The 15,862-nt window shown below is 39.5% G+C and overlaps 1 protein-coding gene across 4 annotated transcripts in view; it reads right to left on the bottom strand.

The window, feature by feature from the left end:
• Positions 1 to 15,202, bottom strand: part of LOC122867369 (A disintegrin and metalloproteinase with thrombospondin motifs 14) — a 49,477-nt gene extending 34,275 nt beyond the window's left edge. For 2 of the 4 annotated variants that reach the window (XM_044178083.1, XM_044178084.1), the window contains exons 1-3: positions 14,552 to 15,202; positions 13,759 to 14,177; positions 896 to 1,052 (exon numbers count right to left, since the gene is read on the bottom strand). In XM_044178083.1, coding sequence (XP_044034018.1) covers positions 896 to 1,052; positions 13,759 to 14,177; positions 14,552 to 14,630 — 655 coding nt within the window. In that variant the 5' untranslated portion in view covers positions 14,631 to 15,202. The remainder of the gene's footprint in view (positions 1 to 895; positions 1,053 to 13,758; positions 14,178 to 14,551) is intronic. The other 2 variants (XM_044178085.1, XM_044178086.1) reach the window with 1 other exon arrangement.
• Between the last annotated feature and the right edge of the window lie 660 nt (positions 15,203 to 15,862).

Below are 15,862 nucleotides of genomic sequence, written 5' to 3'. Positions count from 1 at the left end.
TTATAAAGTCTATTGGAGTCATATTTATGGTCATTCTTTAGCTGCTAAATGCTCCACTACATTCACCAGCTAGACAAGTAGCATACACTGGGTTTATCAGAGCTCAGCTGAAAACAGTAGCCTGCTGCAGCTGGAAACAAGGTTGATGAGGGCAGGGAGACTGAACCAAAAAAGTAAACTTGCGGGCCGTAAAACCAAAACAAGTAGCTGAAAGATACTATAATGCTCCATAGATTTCAGATTCTAGTGATAATTGTCTGTGGGTTCAACATATGAGCAACCCCTTTCACATTAAAGATAGTAATTTGATCTCATGTTAATATAAAAAATATTAATTAGTGCAGCCTAAAAATAAAAAAAAGGTTAGTAGAAAAACATATTTATATTCCACAAAGTTGAGTATCAAAAAACAGTTTGACTTTGGTGTCAGTACCAAAACTCAGTATTGGAGAAAAAAACAACCTAGTTGTAAATCATGACTGTATAATAACTTTGTTACTGATGTAATGATGAGACTTGATGTTCACTGTGGTTGTTTTAGGAGTCTGCTAATAGATTTCCATATCATGGAAACCAATGGGCTGCCTGAAACAACAGGAAGAATACATTCAAATTTCTAAAACTAAATGGTTAACTGTGATGTAAAGTATATGAGTTGAGATAAATGGGCTAAAACATGCAAAAACACTGGTGCTTTAAATGCTGTGTTATATTCATTTATTTAAAATGGTGCTCTGAAATTATTCTCTGTTGTTCTATTTGTTGTCTATTTCAATGATGTACTATCATACAGTCCTTGCTATAAAAGCACACCCACGTACTTGTGTGAAAACACAAACTGCTTTTTGCAGTGCTTTTTGTTTCCACTGACGTCACGCTGCTTCTCCTCGCCTACCTTCATTGTGGAGGTCCTCCCTCCGCTGGGCTGTCTCCCGTTTGATGGCTGACCTGCGGTAGACCACATGAACACGCCCCTTCACTTCCACGTCCTGTTGGCCCTTCTCGAGGGGCTCAATGAAAAACTCTCCATTATCAGTCCGGATCAGACCTGCCTGGAAAAAGATGGCTTCAAATTAGTGCACCCCTTCTCCTTCAAAGGACAGTAATTTCACTGGAGCCAGAAATTAAAGTGTGCCTGATCAATTGGAAGATTTAGAGAAGGGCTGGATGTGGGGAATGACGCAGGTAGACACAACTCAGGGCCCTTTAGTCCTTCACCAAGATTTACTGAGCGCCACCATGATTTCACACTGAATGAGATGATGAAAAGCAATGTCTCAATTCAGCCGTATGTTTCCATCTGCTTTATGCTTTTTAATGAATTCAAAGAAAACCCCTCTCTTGGATAGTCGTACAAGCTGCGATACTGATCTGTTCTGTTCAAAGAATTCAAAGCCTTTGTTAAAGTTTTACAATGTACTTTTTAAAGTACTGACTTTCTCTCAACCTGCCTGTAGGGTAGGTTCCAATAGCGATTTCTGACACTTCCCAGAATCCCTTTCAACTATCCACAGAGAGCAGACACAATCTTGCTGCTTTTATTTTTAGGTAAGTATACGGCCAGTGTGATATTGTTAGGTGCACAATTAGGTTGTGCACATGGGGGTGGGCGTGTTGACCATTCTGTCGCCCCCTTTGTTCAAAACACAACATTTTGTTTAGCAGTATTGAATTATGGGTTAGGAACAATTGTCATGTCAGTATCTTCTAAGGTGGATTTCTCCCTGACTGATTGTTGAATGTCAGTGATAAATGGCCCGTATGGAAAAAAGACCTTGCTCTTTCCTTTAGTGGGACAGGGATCATAAGCTGACATTTACTGTTGATTTGCATAACTGCAATAATTGTAGCTGCGCTGGAAATATTGTGAAATTGTGTTTCAGCATCAACATGAAAATACACCACAATTCACTAAAATGCCACCAGAAATGCAACAAACACAGCAATAAAAATGTTTTTCCCCCCCTATTTTGATGGCATAATAGCATTTGTTAAATTGCATGTGACTGTGACAGAGGAATAAAGGAGCTTAATTTCCAGGTGGACAAGAGAACCAAATAGATGTTACAGTTTCCACTGTGAAAGGTGTTACAGATTGAAGTTATATTTATTCCTTGGTCTCAATTTGAAATAATTGTTATCATCAAAACTCACATTTACCATACAACATCTGCATTGATTCAGTACAGGCATAACTTTCTATTTTTTTATCTTAATATGAGAGCTTTGTGTGCAAAGCTGACGTGTTGTTTGCAGTCCTTCTTTTGTGATTCTTAGAGCCTGACAGATGCCATTATTACACAAGTAATCAAGTTATTAAGGTAAGTCGAATTTCTGAGTGCAGAACCAGAGTCAATTACCTCACACACATTTTTTCCATTTATTCACTGCTATTTCTATCTGCATATCTGCAAACATATACTGTGATAATGAAATGTGTGTGATATATATTTGTGGCCTACGTATTGGTCGATTACCTCAGCTAGTTGGGTGAGTGATGTTGGCACCTACCATAAAAAAGTGGCCATAATCGATATTTTTTAATAAGAATGTATTAAAAGACAATGTGAAAATAATATGACAATGTGAAAGGGGTTGCTCGTAGTGATGAACCTACAGAGAATTATCAACTAAATCTGCAGCTCCCCTCAGCTTTATGGAGCTTTCTGGTGAGTTTTAGCTCTTTATTTAGCTGTCCGACCCGCAACTTTACTGTTTTGGTTCTGCTCTCATAGTGTCATTTTTGGCCGCAGCAGGCAGCTGTTTTCAGTGAAAGAGCTTTAAAAACCCACTGTGCACTACCTGCTCAGCACCAAACGGCAGAAAGACACTGTTAGCGACTAACACAGTGAACACAGTGGAGCATTTAGCAACTAAAGAGCCATATATTCTATTCTATTCTGCTGCTCCTGTGGCCCAAAAACGTACGTATACATTCTTGTACGTAAAACTTAACCTCCAACTTACATAATTGCTTATGTAGGTGAGAGTGCTGGAAGGTAATGTCTAACACAATTCATTGTTCACTGGATATATCGCTCTGCTTTGTCTGCTGTGTCGATGGAAAAACACACATGCCACCAAGCAGTGAGTAAACAAAGAGGTGTTCTTGTTTAATATCCACCTTGGCTGACTGTTACAGCCTGTATGTGGATTCAATATTAGCATTTATGCAAAGCTTCCACTTCTATCCATTATGTATCATCATTTATCCTTCTTTTGGTCATGGGAGGATAAAGACTATCCCAGCTCACTTTGGGCGCAAGGCGAGGTACGCCTCAGACAGGCCACCAGTCTATAACAGGGCTGACACTTAGACAATCCATCCATCCAGGGAACATTGTCTCCTCAGGTTTTAGGTCACACTCTACCATGAGCTGTGTCCAATAAAGGCAATTTTTTTTAAAAACAACACACACAAATTTCCAGTCATCAAGGGTGGATCCAGAGGGGGTAATCAATTGCAACAACTTGCAATTGTTAATTAAGGAAGAACACATGTGACCTAAATGAAGCAAACACATCCTCTACTAATGAACCAAACAAGTCTGAAGACAGATTTCTTGCAATCTTGTTTCTATTAAGCTTAATAACCACAAACTGTGCTTTCTTAACACACAGCACAGTGCAAATGACATTTCTCATATTCTGACTCCTTACTAAGAAAAAAGAAATCTATCCAGCCTATCATTATAGTCATGAAGAAGGCACACCAACAAGATTTTGGCAAGAATGTGTGTATTTACAGCTGCAAAAAGAAATCTAAATACAGTGCAGCAAAGAGAACATTGTGCCTAAAAAAAACCTCATCTCAAAATCCTCTGCATGCTGTTGCTCGGGAGTAACTGAATGGTGGAGATGTGACAGTAAGAGCAAAGAGGAGTGAAAGAATCTGTCCAGCCCCTGACCAGGAAATGCCAAGTAAGACATGCTCGAATACTTCCTCTGTGGTCTCTTATTTCAGCAGTGGGTGGAAAGTGAGGGGAAAGAGCAGCAGCATCTGGAAGGGCCTACAGAGGAACTAAATGTAAACATATGTACACTGCAAGGTTTGCTGCCAGAAATGAGGAGGGTACACAAATTTATTGAATTTTCAAAAGTTCTGAGTTCATTTTTGTATTATTAATGGCTTCACACCACTGAAATGTACATTTAGATTCATTAATAAAGACCTGGAAGTGATCATGTATTTGCATCTAAAACCTAAAATCAATTTTGATTTGATTTAGAGCTGAAACAGTTAAAAGATTAACAGAAAATGTATCATTAATCATCATTTATCTAGGAAAATTTCCAAATATTTTCTAGCTCCAGCCGCTGAAATGGTGGTCGGTTTCATATCACTGTAAATTGAATATCTTTGGGTTTTGAACTGTTGGTCTGACAAAATAAGTAGTTTGACAACGTCACCTTGGGCTCCTGGAACCTTTTTTAAAAAACTATTTTCTGGTACTTTATAGGCTAAATAATTGATTGATTAATTAAAAATAGCAGCTTTTTAGGATAATATTATAACTATGTTGCCCTGAGTAGTGTCTGCAGAGCTTCCTCTCAGGCTGTATGCAGCGCTAACAACCTCCACCAATCAAATAGTTTAGGCAGCAAGACCTAATCTAATTGAGGCTGAGAGGCAAAACCCAGGGTAGCAAAAAGTCCAGTTGAAAGCGATGCACATGAGCATATCTGTATTTTTGGCCATGCTCACAGCGTGGCTCTATGGATGGTAATGTCAGTCGATCAGTCAGTCCACCAATTTGGTCCAGACTGAAATATCTCAACAGCTATTGGATGGATTGTCATGAAATTTGGTCCCCCTCAGGATGAATTGTAACTGATTCACTGAATTGTTTTATAGCGCCATCATCAGGTGAAAATTTTAATTCGTCTGTTCAGTTTATGGCAAATGTTAGCATGCTAACATGCTAAAATAAGATGTTGAACATGGTAAGCATTATACCTGCTTCACATCAGCCTGTTAGCATTGTCACTAGTGAGCATGTTAGCATTTAGCTCAAAGCACGTCAGCTGTTAGCATGGCTGTAGACTCTAACTGAGAGCTTTTCTCGTTTGGATATTGACAGTCGGTCAGTATTAGGACTGTAAAATTTGGGGGATAAAACTGGGATTTTGAACAGTGACGGGGGACATGTTACCTCATCGTCCACAAAGGAAATTACTCCCTTGAGTCTGGGCCTCATCAGTGGCTTGAATCTCATCTCACAGAGTCATAAATAACAAAAATCAAAGCCAAAATCTCACTTTTGTTTTGGGATCACACTGAACTAAGTGTATTCTTCGCACCAACATAACTTGTGAGAAATTGATTCTTGAATTCAGTGTTATCAATTAGCACATGCAAATAACACATCATCATCACCAGACAACCTTTTTTTTTGCATTTGGTACATTTATATTTTTTCAGATTTCACACTGTGATACTTAAAAACAGAGATTAGCTTTTCTAGGTCAAGAGAGGTTAAGTGATGTGGTGGTTATCAGGTTGCTCCATGTGATGTGAGTGTTCATAGACCTGGGATCATTATGAGAACTGCAGTGCTCAGTGGAGGATTCAATTTAAATCAGCATGAGGTTCAGCCAGCTTCTCCTCTGAAAACGCTCTGAAGCTGAGGCATCAAGCTGTGTCACTGACACCACACAAAAAAAAAGGCAAATATAACTTACCCTTAAGCTCACCAGTGCACTAAATTCCACACCTTGGTAAGAGCAACTTTGATGGTGGATATTTACTGTATGTAATTTCAGAGACACTTCGTTCTGTTCTGCAAACTAGCAGTTAGAGTCTGTCACCTGCTCAGTGCAGCATACACACCGAGACAAGGAACAAATGAGGTGACAGCTGGTGACATCACTTCACTGCTGGAAATATGTCTGTACCATGCAGTGCAGTAAAAAAATAAAAATAAAATTTTAATTAATTGAGCAAATAACAAATTACGCTATAACTGGTTACTGTGTCTTCCATAATAATGGTAGTATAACTACCAACAAGTGCCACATGCTTGAGCTGTAACGTGCAAGAAAGAGAGAGAGAGAGGAAGGAATGACACTTCTGACACAATATTCGTAAGATACTGGCAGCATCGGACATGTTGGTGATGCTGGATAAGCTTTTGTGGTAAAACCAGGCAGATCAATAAACTGTGGAGTAGGTCATGACTGAGCGCTGGACTCGGCCTAGTCGCGGGTTTGAAATAATCGTATGAGACAGCTTGTGGGAGCAGGGGATTACCACTTGATTCCTTTTTATCAGCTTTCACATCTCACTGTGCAGGGCCACAAAGGGCAAGCATAGCTGGTGATCAAGACGAGGATTATAAAGAGAAAATTGGGCTCATAATCACCGGTATTCATCTGCATGGGACTGATTCAAAGAGGAGAAAAATTATAATAATTTAGCCATTAAAGGTTATATTGATAACATTTTTATGTAGATGAATATTTTAAAAAAAAAATAAAGCCACAGAGCTTTTAGAAAGTCTAACCGTAAAGTATCACTTTTTCTAAAAAAATAAAATAAAATTATGATGATTGTGAATTAATCATTTTAAAAATTTTGACGGGTCCAAAATGAATGTGAGATGTCTAGTTCCTGCTTCTAACAAGGCTTGTGAGCCAATAGTATAACAACGTTTGTATCACGTGGTATAGTTGCCAGTTAGTGTGGAAAAAACAGACACACACGTTAGCATATATTAGCTAACTTAGCTTAATCATCCGAACAACAATAACTTAAATTTCAGTTCTGCATATTTAAACAAAATCAACAACAACTACGGACAGTCTTAGTCCTTTTATACCTCAACTAATGTGTCACCGGTTAGATTGTCAAAATTAGAACAATAATAGCTTCAATCCCCGAGGAGCTACATTAGCATTAGTGATGGTTGCATCCAGTGTTATAACGAAGATGCGTATCAGAGGGGATTTAGAAGTGGGCCAGGGTCCGACATAAACGATGGCCAGTACAAGTTTATGCAGGGCAACTTGATTGTGGCGGACTGGTCCGCTTATGAAAAGACGGTCACTCTTCCTTAAGAACAGAGTGGACGTGGGATCCCAATATATTCCCAATGTGGCATGTCGAAGGTAAATTAAAGTTCAGAACTATTGTTAATCTGCTCATTATACTGTTTAGACCTAAAATGTGACTGTGTCTTGTGTAAGGATGATTGAGATGTAATTTTACGGTATGTGTTGCAACAATTATTGCTGTAATTATTAAATGATGGGGAAAAAGGGTTACCTAAAGCAAGCTACCCATCTCCAAAGATTACCATAGATAATGTTACATGATGTTACACACCACTGCACAAAGTAACCTAAATCTATAGCTAATGTATAGCTATATGTTGCAAAATGAATTCATTACTCTATCACGAAAGATTCATCACTTGATATGACTGAGTTTGAGACTCACTCAGAAATATGCACGGTGTGCAACGAACTGGCAACCACTGGAATGGAATGGAAGGATGGAGGGGGGAGTGCGTCATGTAGGGGCTGGATGTTATCAATATTATCAATAGCTCCTTACTTAATTGGAGTAGAAGATTATGAGGCTGCTATTAGCGGCTAATTGGTTTTCATACAAAAGCTAGTCTGTTTAAAAGGATAAATAGTCCTAGTAAAAAAGGAAGTGGTTGTTGTACTGTTAGTACTGGTAGCAGTAGTAGTAGAACAAAAAGTAATTGTAGTAGTGGCAGTATTAGCAGAAGAAGAAGTAGTAGTAGTAATAGTAACAGTAGCAAAGGTAAGTAGTAGCGGAAGAAGTAGTTAAGGTAGTGGTAGTAGTGGTAATGGTAGAAGAATAAGAACAAGTAGTACCAGTAGTAGTAGTGGTGGAGTAGCAGTACCAAAGATAAGTAGTAGTGGAAGAAGTAGTTTTAGTAGTGGTAGTAGTAGCACTAGTACCAAGTAGTAGTGGAAAAAGAACAAACTGTAGTAGCCGTAGTAGCAGTAGTAATAGTAGTAGTGGTAGTAGAAATAGTAGTATTAGAAGAAGAAGTTTGTGTAGTAATAGGAGAAATATTAATGGTGGTAGTAGTAGCAGTAGTAGTAGTAGTAGAAGTTGATGTGATTCTCATTATTGTTACATTCACTGGTATCTGTGTGTGTGTGTGTGTGTGTACGTGCTTGCAGGTATGCGTGTCCTGTATCACAATGTGTGTTTGAATGAGCACATGTTTAGACAGACATACTGTAGCTGCTGCAAATAAAGATTAGACTGAGAGGAATCACATTATTGCTTCCACTGATGGAGCTCTTAATTTAGTGACTTTACATCTGAGCCAGCAGAGTACTGGACAGAATTCCTGCAAACATTCATGAATAGAACAATCATTGCAAGCATTTTCCATCTCCAATGAATGGAAAACTAACCCCGACTGTTGCTAGGTGGCTTTCTCTCTTTTTAACTGATGGACACAGGAATAGCGCTCTTCCGACTGTGGTTATCCGGCACTTGTGTTTCCATCACACATGTAACTCAATCAGCCTGTCATCTGCGCTAATTCCCAACACATGAGCAGCACTGGTATAATCATAGCCATCACTCATCGCTCCACAACAATAGTTCGTGCTCGTCTGGAGCGCACAGCTGTTGCCATCTAGCAGGAGTTACAGTCAGAGAGGAAGATATCGCTGACATGTTGGTCAATCAAACATACATTTTATTAAAATGAAACTGAAAGTGCTGAAAGTCTGTTTTAGAACACCCAGTAATTTTGCATTCACTTTATTTGCAATCTCAGCAAATCTGGTCTGGTAGTGTCGTGAGGCCAAATATAACCAAAAGATATCAGATTAATTTGCAGCTTTACTGTATGCATGTCTTATCTGTCATGAGCTTGGAATGCCATAAATCATGCGCCTCCGGGCACATGGCAGGAGACCAAGTTAACGTAATCTGTTACTGGTGATGTCATGCCTCGCTATTAGGGAGTCATCTCTGTGGGAGCGGCCTCACTGCAGAGGACGCTAGCAAAACTTATTGTTGTCATATTGAAGTGCATGAAGTTGTGATGACTGTGTTCTTCAAGTCCACTTTGTTTCCAGGAATGCACATTCTATGGGAATAAAAATTATCTATGCAACTGTGATGTATATGTACTCTGTATACACTGTTCTCTATAAGGGAACCTATCAAACATACTTTTGAAGATGGGGTGAAGTAATGACATACAGTACAGTGCATCTCAGAGATTTGGCCCGCATGCGGTGACCTCAGCACATGATTCACGTTGTTATTCCTTTTAAACTCGGCCCTTTCATCAGACATGATCTCCTCCATGTCCTTCCACATCAAGCAGACACTTTAGACTAAATAATTTGCCTGTGAGCTGTCTGTGCACCTTCAAATGCTCCCCTAGCACCCCTGCATGCACAGACAGGTCTATGTTTACGTTGGCTTTATTGCAAGGAAACACATGGACAGAGTCTGACTGCAGCCTTTAAAGCTTGAGTTTGCTGAAATCACAAAAAAACATGCATTGAGTGGTATCTATTCATGCAGATAGTTTTGGTTTTGCTTGCCTAGTCGGAGACTTCTTCTGCCACCACAGTACACTAGAGGTGAATGCACTGTTGTTTGTGATGCTCAAAGCTTTGAATTTTGACATTTGAAAAACAACAGCATGTCTTTCCAGACACAATGTCCCAGAAACTCAGCATAATACACAGACCTCAATGTTAGAAATTTTACTTGGAAACCATTTTCTACTAAAGGTAAAAAGTAATGAAAACTGTCCATAAAAAATATGTTTTTTTGTGATTTGGCTGAACATACCTTTTAAAGAAATAAATATCTCAGCATCCTGTAAAACTTTAAGTTTCTAACATAAACACACAACACTCTGCGCTATAAGAGGAAGCAAATCCCCAGAAATGTCAGATTACATATCCTTCAGAGAACAGTAGAGATATATTGAGATCCTTGTTTATATCATGATGCTTTTGCCACATTGGTTCTAGATCTCCAATAAGCCAAATTAACAGTGAAGGAAAAGGCTTTTGTCTTTTCTGGGATTTACATTCTTTCAGATGTTGTTGTTGACTGGTCATTGATCTACTGTCTCATTCCATCGATATTGTCTTTGTTGCCTTTCTTTCACTACAAATTGGATCATTGAACGAACCCAGCATGATTGGTTACTTTCAGTATCTCGGTGAAACATCACCGAAGATTGGTGGATTTCTTTCAAAACAAAGGTTTATGGAGTAGCAAAGGGAGGGGGGGGATTCTCCTGAATAATTTAATAAATTGTGTCATCTTAACCAGATTTCAGCTTGCAACTGTGGCTGGCTGTAAATACTACAGTACTACTGTCATGGTTTTGGGTTTGTGTTCTGTTATTTCCTGTTTTATTTTGGTAAGATTTCTCCCTCATGTGTCTTGTGTAGTTTTACCTCCTGCTTTCCTTACTTGTCTCCCCTACCTGAGTGTATTTAGTCTGTATTTTTCCTTTGTTCTGTGTCAGATTGACGTTGAACCTGGTGTCAAGCAATCCGGCCTTTGTTCCTCATGTTTTCTTGGATTCATTGTGTGTCTCTGGATTTTGTCTTCTCCCTTCCTGGAATCATTTGCCTCTCCTGGTTTACTGATTTCTGCCTGCCTGATTACCCATGTAAGCATTGTGAACTCAATTAAACCGTTATCTGCACCTACTCTGCCTCCTTGTCTGCGTTTGGGTCCCATTCCCTATTTCCTCCTGCTTGACACTAAACGTAACAACTACAATACTACAGCTGCGCTCATGTCACATTGGAATTACCATGATTACCAGTTTCTGACCGGTAAATATCAAGTGCCTGCAAACCAATTATGGATGCTCAATGTCAGCCAAAGTCCATTATTAAAGGTCAATACTGTCAATGCACAGTGTTTGCACAGTGTTTTTAACCATCACACAACCCACTCTGCAATCATACAACCATCTTAAGTTCTCCAATGATTCGAACGTTCGCAAGTCATAAACATGAGAATCTTTCCCATATCTACCATCCATCCCACATTATGTAAACGTGGTATAAGACCCAAAGTGTCCTCCTCTATCGTTGGTGTTTCTAAAAAGATGGATGGACACTGGGGGTTCTGTCCACATTCTATGCTAAACTGTACTAGCTACTAAAGTTTAAAGATCTTGTCAATTTAATAAAGATGTTTAAGAGCTGCTCCCGTCATCAGACAACTCAAGACAGTTATTGCAGTTGGTCGTGTGAGGGTTAAAATACTCATTCATTACCTTGAACCACAGACTTTGGCAGACATAAGACATCCATATATGTTTGGTTTTTCAGGCATTAACATTTTATTTTCGAACTTTCAGAAATATCTGAATTTACTGGTTGTAATTACAACTTGGATGTTGACATGAACGCTATTTACAGGTCTGATACTGGTAATTACCAAGCAGAAACCTCCGGGGCTGAAGAATGAAGCCAACGCGGAAGTGCCAAAAACTGCAGTTCTTCAAATGGTCACTAGAGGCTGGCTCCCCCCCCACATGTTAAAATGCCCAACTTTACAGCAGAAAGACATGTTTACAGCCTGGAACAAAAACATTTTTTGTCTCTATATCTAATTTCCCCCTTCATGACAACTGTGAAGGCCATCTTTGGTGTGCTTAGGTTTGTAACAAACAATGTATAAAAACCTTTCATATCGTAGGTGAATACGGTGTTGTGCTGCATAGGGCCACTGCGTCACTTTTAGCCTGAGTCACTGAGGAGCACACACAGTCACCTTTCAGGAAATTACTTTGTGATTAGAGAACACAGCATGGCATTGTCCACACACCACTCACTGTTATTACATTAAGAAAGAAAAAATCACTCTGATAACTAGCTTTCCTAGGTTTCTCAGCTTGAGCATGGTTTGTTGTGTTAGAAAAACTATGAGAACGAGAAAATGCAATGACGATGATGAACAATGCAAGTGTTAAAAGACGTCCATTGTTTCTTTGTGTTGTGCTGATGCAACATAAAAAGCTCAACTGTCAAGAAGCATAGAGATGAAATTGTGGGCTTGTGAAAATTCTAGACAAAAAAAGCAGAACCAAGAAACTAAACCAGACTTTAATCAAACAAAGGTTTTCTCACATGAAGTGTCAGAATACATGGTAATTTAGAAAAGGACTCATAACTGTGGGCGTGTTTCTGTCTCATTTGGAGGGTTTCAAAAACTCCTGGGTCAGAAGGTTATCTTCACTTCTATTCCACATGTTATTTCTGTCAGAACAATTCAGAGGGCTGACTCAGAAGAGCTAAGGAATAGCCTCGCTTTGGTCAACCTGCCAATTCAAATGTCAATGTGCGTTTGAAAATTCACTCTAATTTGCTCGACTGCAAACATCCATTAGTGGCTTTGCTCACCTCCCATCGCTCTGACATTGAAAGACTGCGTTAGAGCAGAATGATGAATAGATTGGTGATGGAGGAGACACACAATGCTCTGGAAGAAAAACGAGTCTTCTGGGATTGTGGCCTTTCATTTTGAATTGATTTTACCTTGATAGACCTCAAATACCATCAGTGAAACCAAGCAGTAATTAAGGATGCTTAAAACTGCTGTTTAAAGTAATATTTCCAAAATGTGTCTCTTTAGAACACTCAACTCCTCTAGGCTTGAAAGTTGGCTGTAAAAAGTTTGTAGTTTTCAAGTTGGTTTCCAGTGGTGACCAGTTTTTACTGTATCAAAATGTTTTTAGAAACTTCTCAAAACACTCCTGCAGCATAATCCACGTCTCTACTGTCCATCCACATGCTCAAATGTTCTAAACACAATTTTGGCTGAATGAAGTGCTTCTTAGGGTTTCCATTTTGGATTGGATTCCAGGTTGGCAAAATATTTTAATTGCTAAGCTCCAACGAAATTCTCTTTTTTATTAGCAAATAGCAATGTACAAAACATTCAGGTAGCAGGTTTCTGATTTTCAACCACGGCTGATTGTCGCTTTCATTGGTTGAAATGACAAATGTTGGTGGCGGCAATCTACAGTACTTCAGACAGCTTGTTGCACTGCCCCCAAGTGGGTAAGAAATCAATTAATGAAGGTTTAAGTACCAAAATGAAACTTGGCTATTGTCTAGCTACATGCTATGCGTAAACTGATGTCTGTGCTCAGCCCAAGAGATTGTTTGTTAGAGAAAAAAATATGAAAGGATTCCTATTTATCCTAACCCTACTGCTCCTGTCTCTATTATTCTCATGCTCAATCTTTCAAGCTTGCGTATTGTTTGAAAGCTTGTCCCCTGCTCTTTCAACGGCCACACCCGCTTGATTCTGGCCAAATCTTTGACTGCCTGACAAACTCCTGACCAATGGAAGAGCAATATCCGGACAAACGCCGCAAAGCGCCTGCTAGTGTATAGAGGAATATTTTGGCAAAAATATCAGTTGTTTGGAAGATACTGAGCATACAGATGGACAGCATAGAAATTATGCTGCAGGGGTTGTTTGTGAAGTTTTTATGGAAGCTTAGATACTTTTGTAATACAGTGAAAACTCATCACATTAAGAATCCATGGTAACCGCCATGACTGCAGCCTCTCAGCAAAGGAGGGTGAATGTTTGATACTTAAAGATACAGTAGATTTGGAATATTGCTTTAATGTTTGTTTATGTAGGCTAAGGATGTGATGCACGTGCAAGCTTAGGTCAGAAAATTTGTTAAGTGGCCATTGTTTTCTGATAAATGCCAACCCATAACACTCAATTTCAAGTGTGCATTGGTGACTTACCAGTCCGTCACAGTTGCTGATAGCCACAGAGGCCTCTGGCATGTCACTCACATCTCCAGTGAAAACGCAGTCCCTGTGGATATGTTCCTTGGCCTTTTCCACAAAGTCCTCCTGCCATTCCACAAAAGCCCCCGGGGCCACAAGCCTCCTGTTGGCCCTCAGACGGAGGTGCAGTTCTTTCCCAAACACAGTGACATTGAAAAATAAGTGCTGAGCCGAGGTGGAGGTGACCGAGGGCATCTCAGGGGCACTGCGGGCCACCCTTCTTCTGCTGCCAAAGGTTGGGGAGGCATTAGCAGCAACAGCACCACCTGTACTTCCACTTCCAGCAGAGACCACGTGAGAAATGTACCGGCCATGGGAGTCTGTGCTGAATGGCACGATAAGACCATATTCACTTAACTTTCCAGAGAGTTTTTCTGATGGGACAGATAGTGTCAAGTGAGAATCACATTCACAGACCTATGGCAAGTTCCTATGGAAAAGACTATACAGCAAAGTAAGCTGCATGATTAAAAAGACATGCTGTGCCATAGAGGACAAAACTAAGCTTTATTTCATACATTTTATTATATAAAGCATATAAAAGTAGCTCAGAATGAATGTTGTCTTTATAAAACAGAGGTTGTATAAGTGAAAATCATGTAGACATATAGGGAAATCCAGCAGTTTAGCACACTGTACTGACTTAATTTTTTTATCATTATTCCCCCACATTTAGATTTTAGAGTGCATTTCTCTACACAGTAGGTACAAAAGCACAGCCAAAAAAGACAGTGAATGGATAACTCACCATGTGTCTCTGCAGCGAAAATATGATCCAAAAATACTTGACTGAGTGAAAAGCACATGAATAAATACATACAATCCATAGCGAGGGCTATAGTTTGAGAGCTGCCACTTCAGCGCTGACTTTTTCTTTCTGTTGTAAACTTTGAACAGTCCTTCCTCCTGAAAAAAAAAGTACAAATGCAGGAGAAAAGTCCTCAGATTTGAGCTCCAGCGAAGCAGCCGGGCATTTCTGAGCGTTTCCCCCTAGACGCCAAACTGACGGATATTCACAAGTTGTTTCCAATCTTTTGGCCTGTGCTGAACTGCATAGACCAAGACTGCCCCATCCATTTAGGGAGCTAAGGGGGGGATATCTGGGGTGCTGATGACGACAACTCCCCGGTAGAAACCGGGACGGTTTGAAGAGGTAGCCCAATTTTTTTTTCTCCTTCTTCGTCCTTTCCTTCCCCAGATAACTTTTTAAAAAGGCAGGATTGCAAGTTAACGCACGCCTACGCTGAGAAAAAAAGTCGGAAGAGTTCAGATAAAGTGTGCAGAGACAGAGTGTCCCGGTGGTGAAACATCTGCCGTCCAGTCGTGCACCATTGGTTCGGCTGCGGGACTCTCAAATGCTCAACTTGAAGCCACTACCAGCCAACAGTGGGAGCGCCTTCTCGCCACTAGACAACCACATATTTAGCCAAGTGATTTTTTTTTCAACTCAAAAAAGAAACTGGAGACGTTATATCATCATACCCTGCAAAAATGTCCACCTCCACAGCTAATATTCAGTCTTAAAATCTATTTTGCTTTCTTAAAACTCTTCCAGATGCAAGGTAATAACTCATATATGTTTGCATTAGTCCACAAACACATGTCAGTGATAACATGGCAATGAATCGGGGATGACAGAGGTAAAAAAAAAAATCCAATGTATATGCCTGAAGAGATGTGGAACTTTGACTTGTTTGAAGAGAAATCAACTTCAACTTGATTATTATCTGGAATTTTGAATTTTGGTTTACAGGCAGGCATTAGACACATTGTAGATCACAGAAATGCACCAATGACAACAGATAACAACAATCCCTGGTCAAAAACAGCAAAGAAATATAAAATACAAAAATATATGAATATTAAGAACATAGAAATATGTTTAGAATATAGAAACAGAAGCTCAAACCAAAGCCAGAGACACTTCTAACATCCTGGATGAAAGTAAATGATTGAAGGAGAAGTTTGTGGATATCTTCAGAAACTTTGTCTGTGGATTTTCACACTAAAAAGACTGTAACTTTGAATATCTCTTACATTGAAATTGTGCTTTCTATCT

This window comes from Siniperca chuatsi, linkage group LG20 (assembly GCF_020085105.1).
Source record: "Siniperca chuatsi isolate FFG_IHB_CAS linkage group LG20, ASM2008510v1, whole genome shotgun sequence".
Classification (NCBI taxonomy): domain Eukaryota; kingdom Metazoa; phylum Chordata; class Actinopteri; order Centrarchiformes; family Sinipercidae; genus Siniperca; species Siniperca chuatsi.
This window is presented reverse-complemented; position numbering and strand designations above follow the sequence as displayed.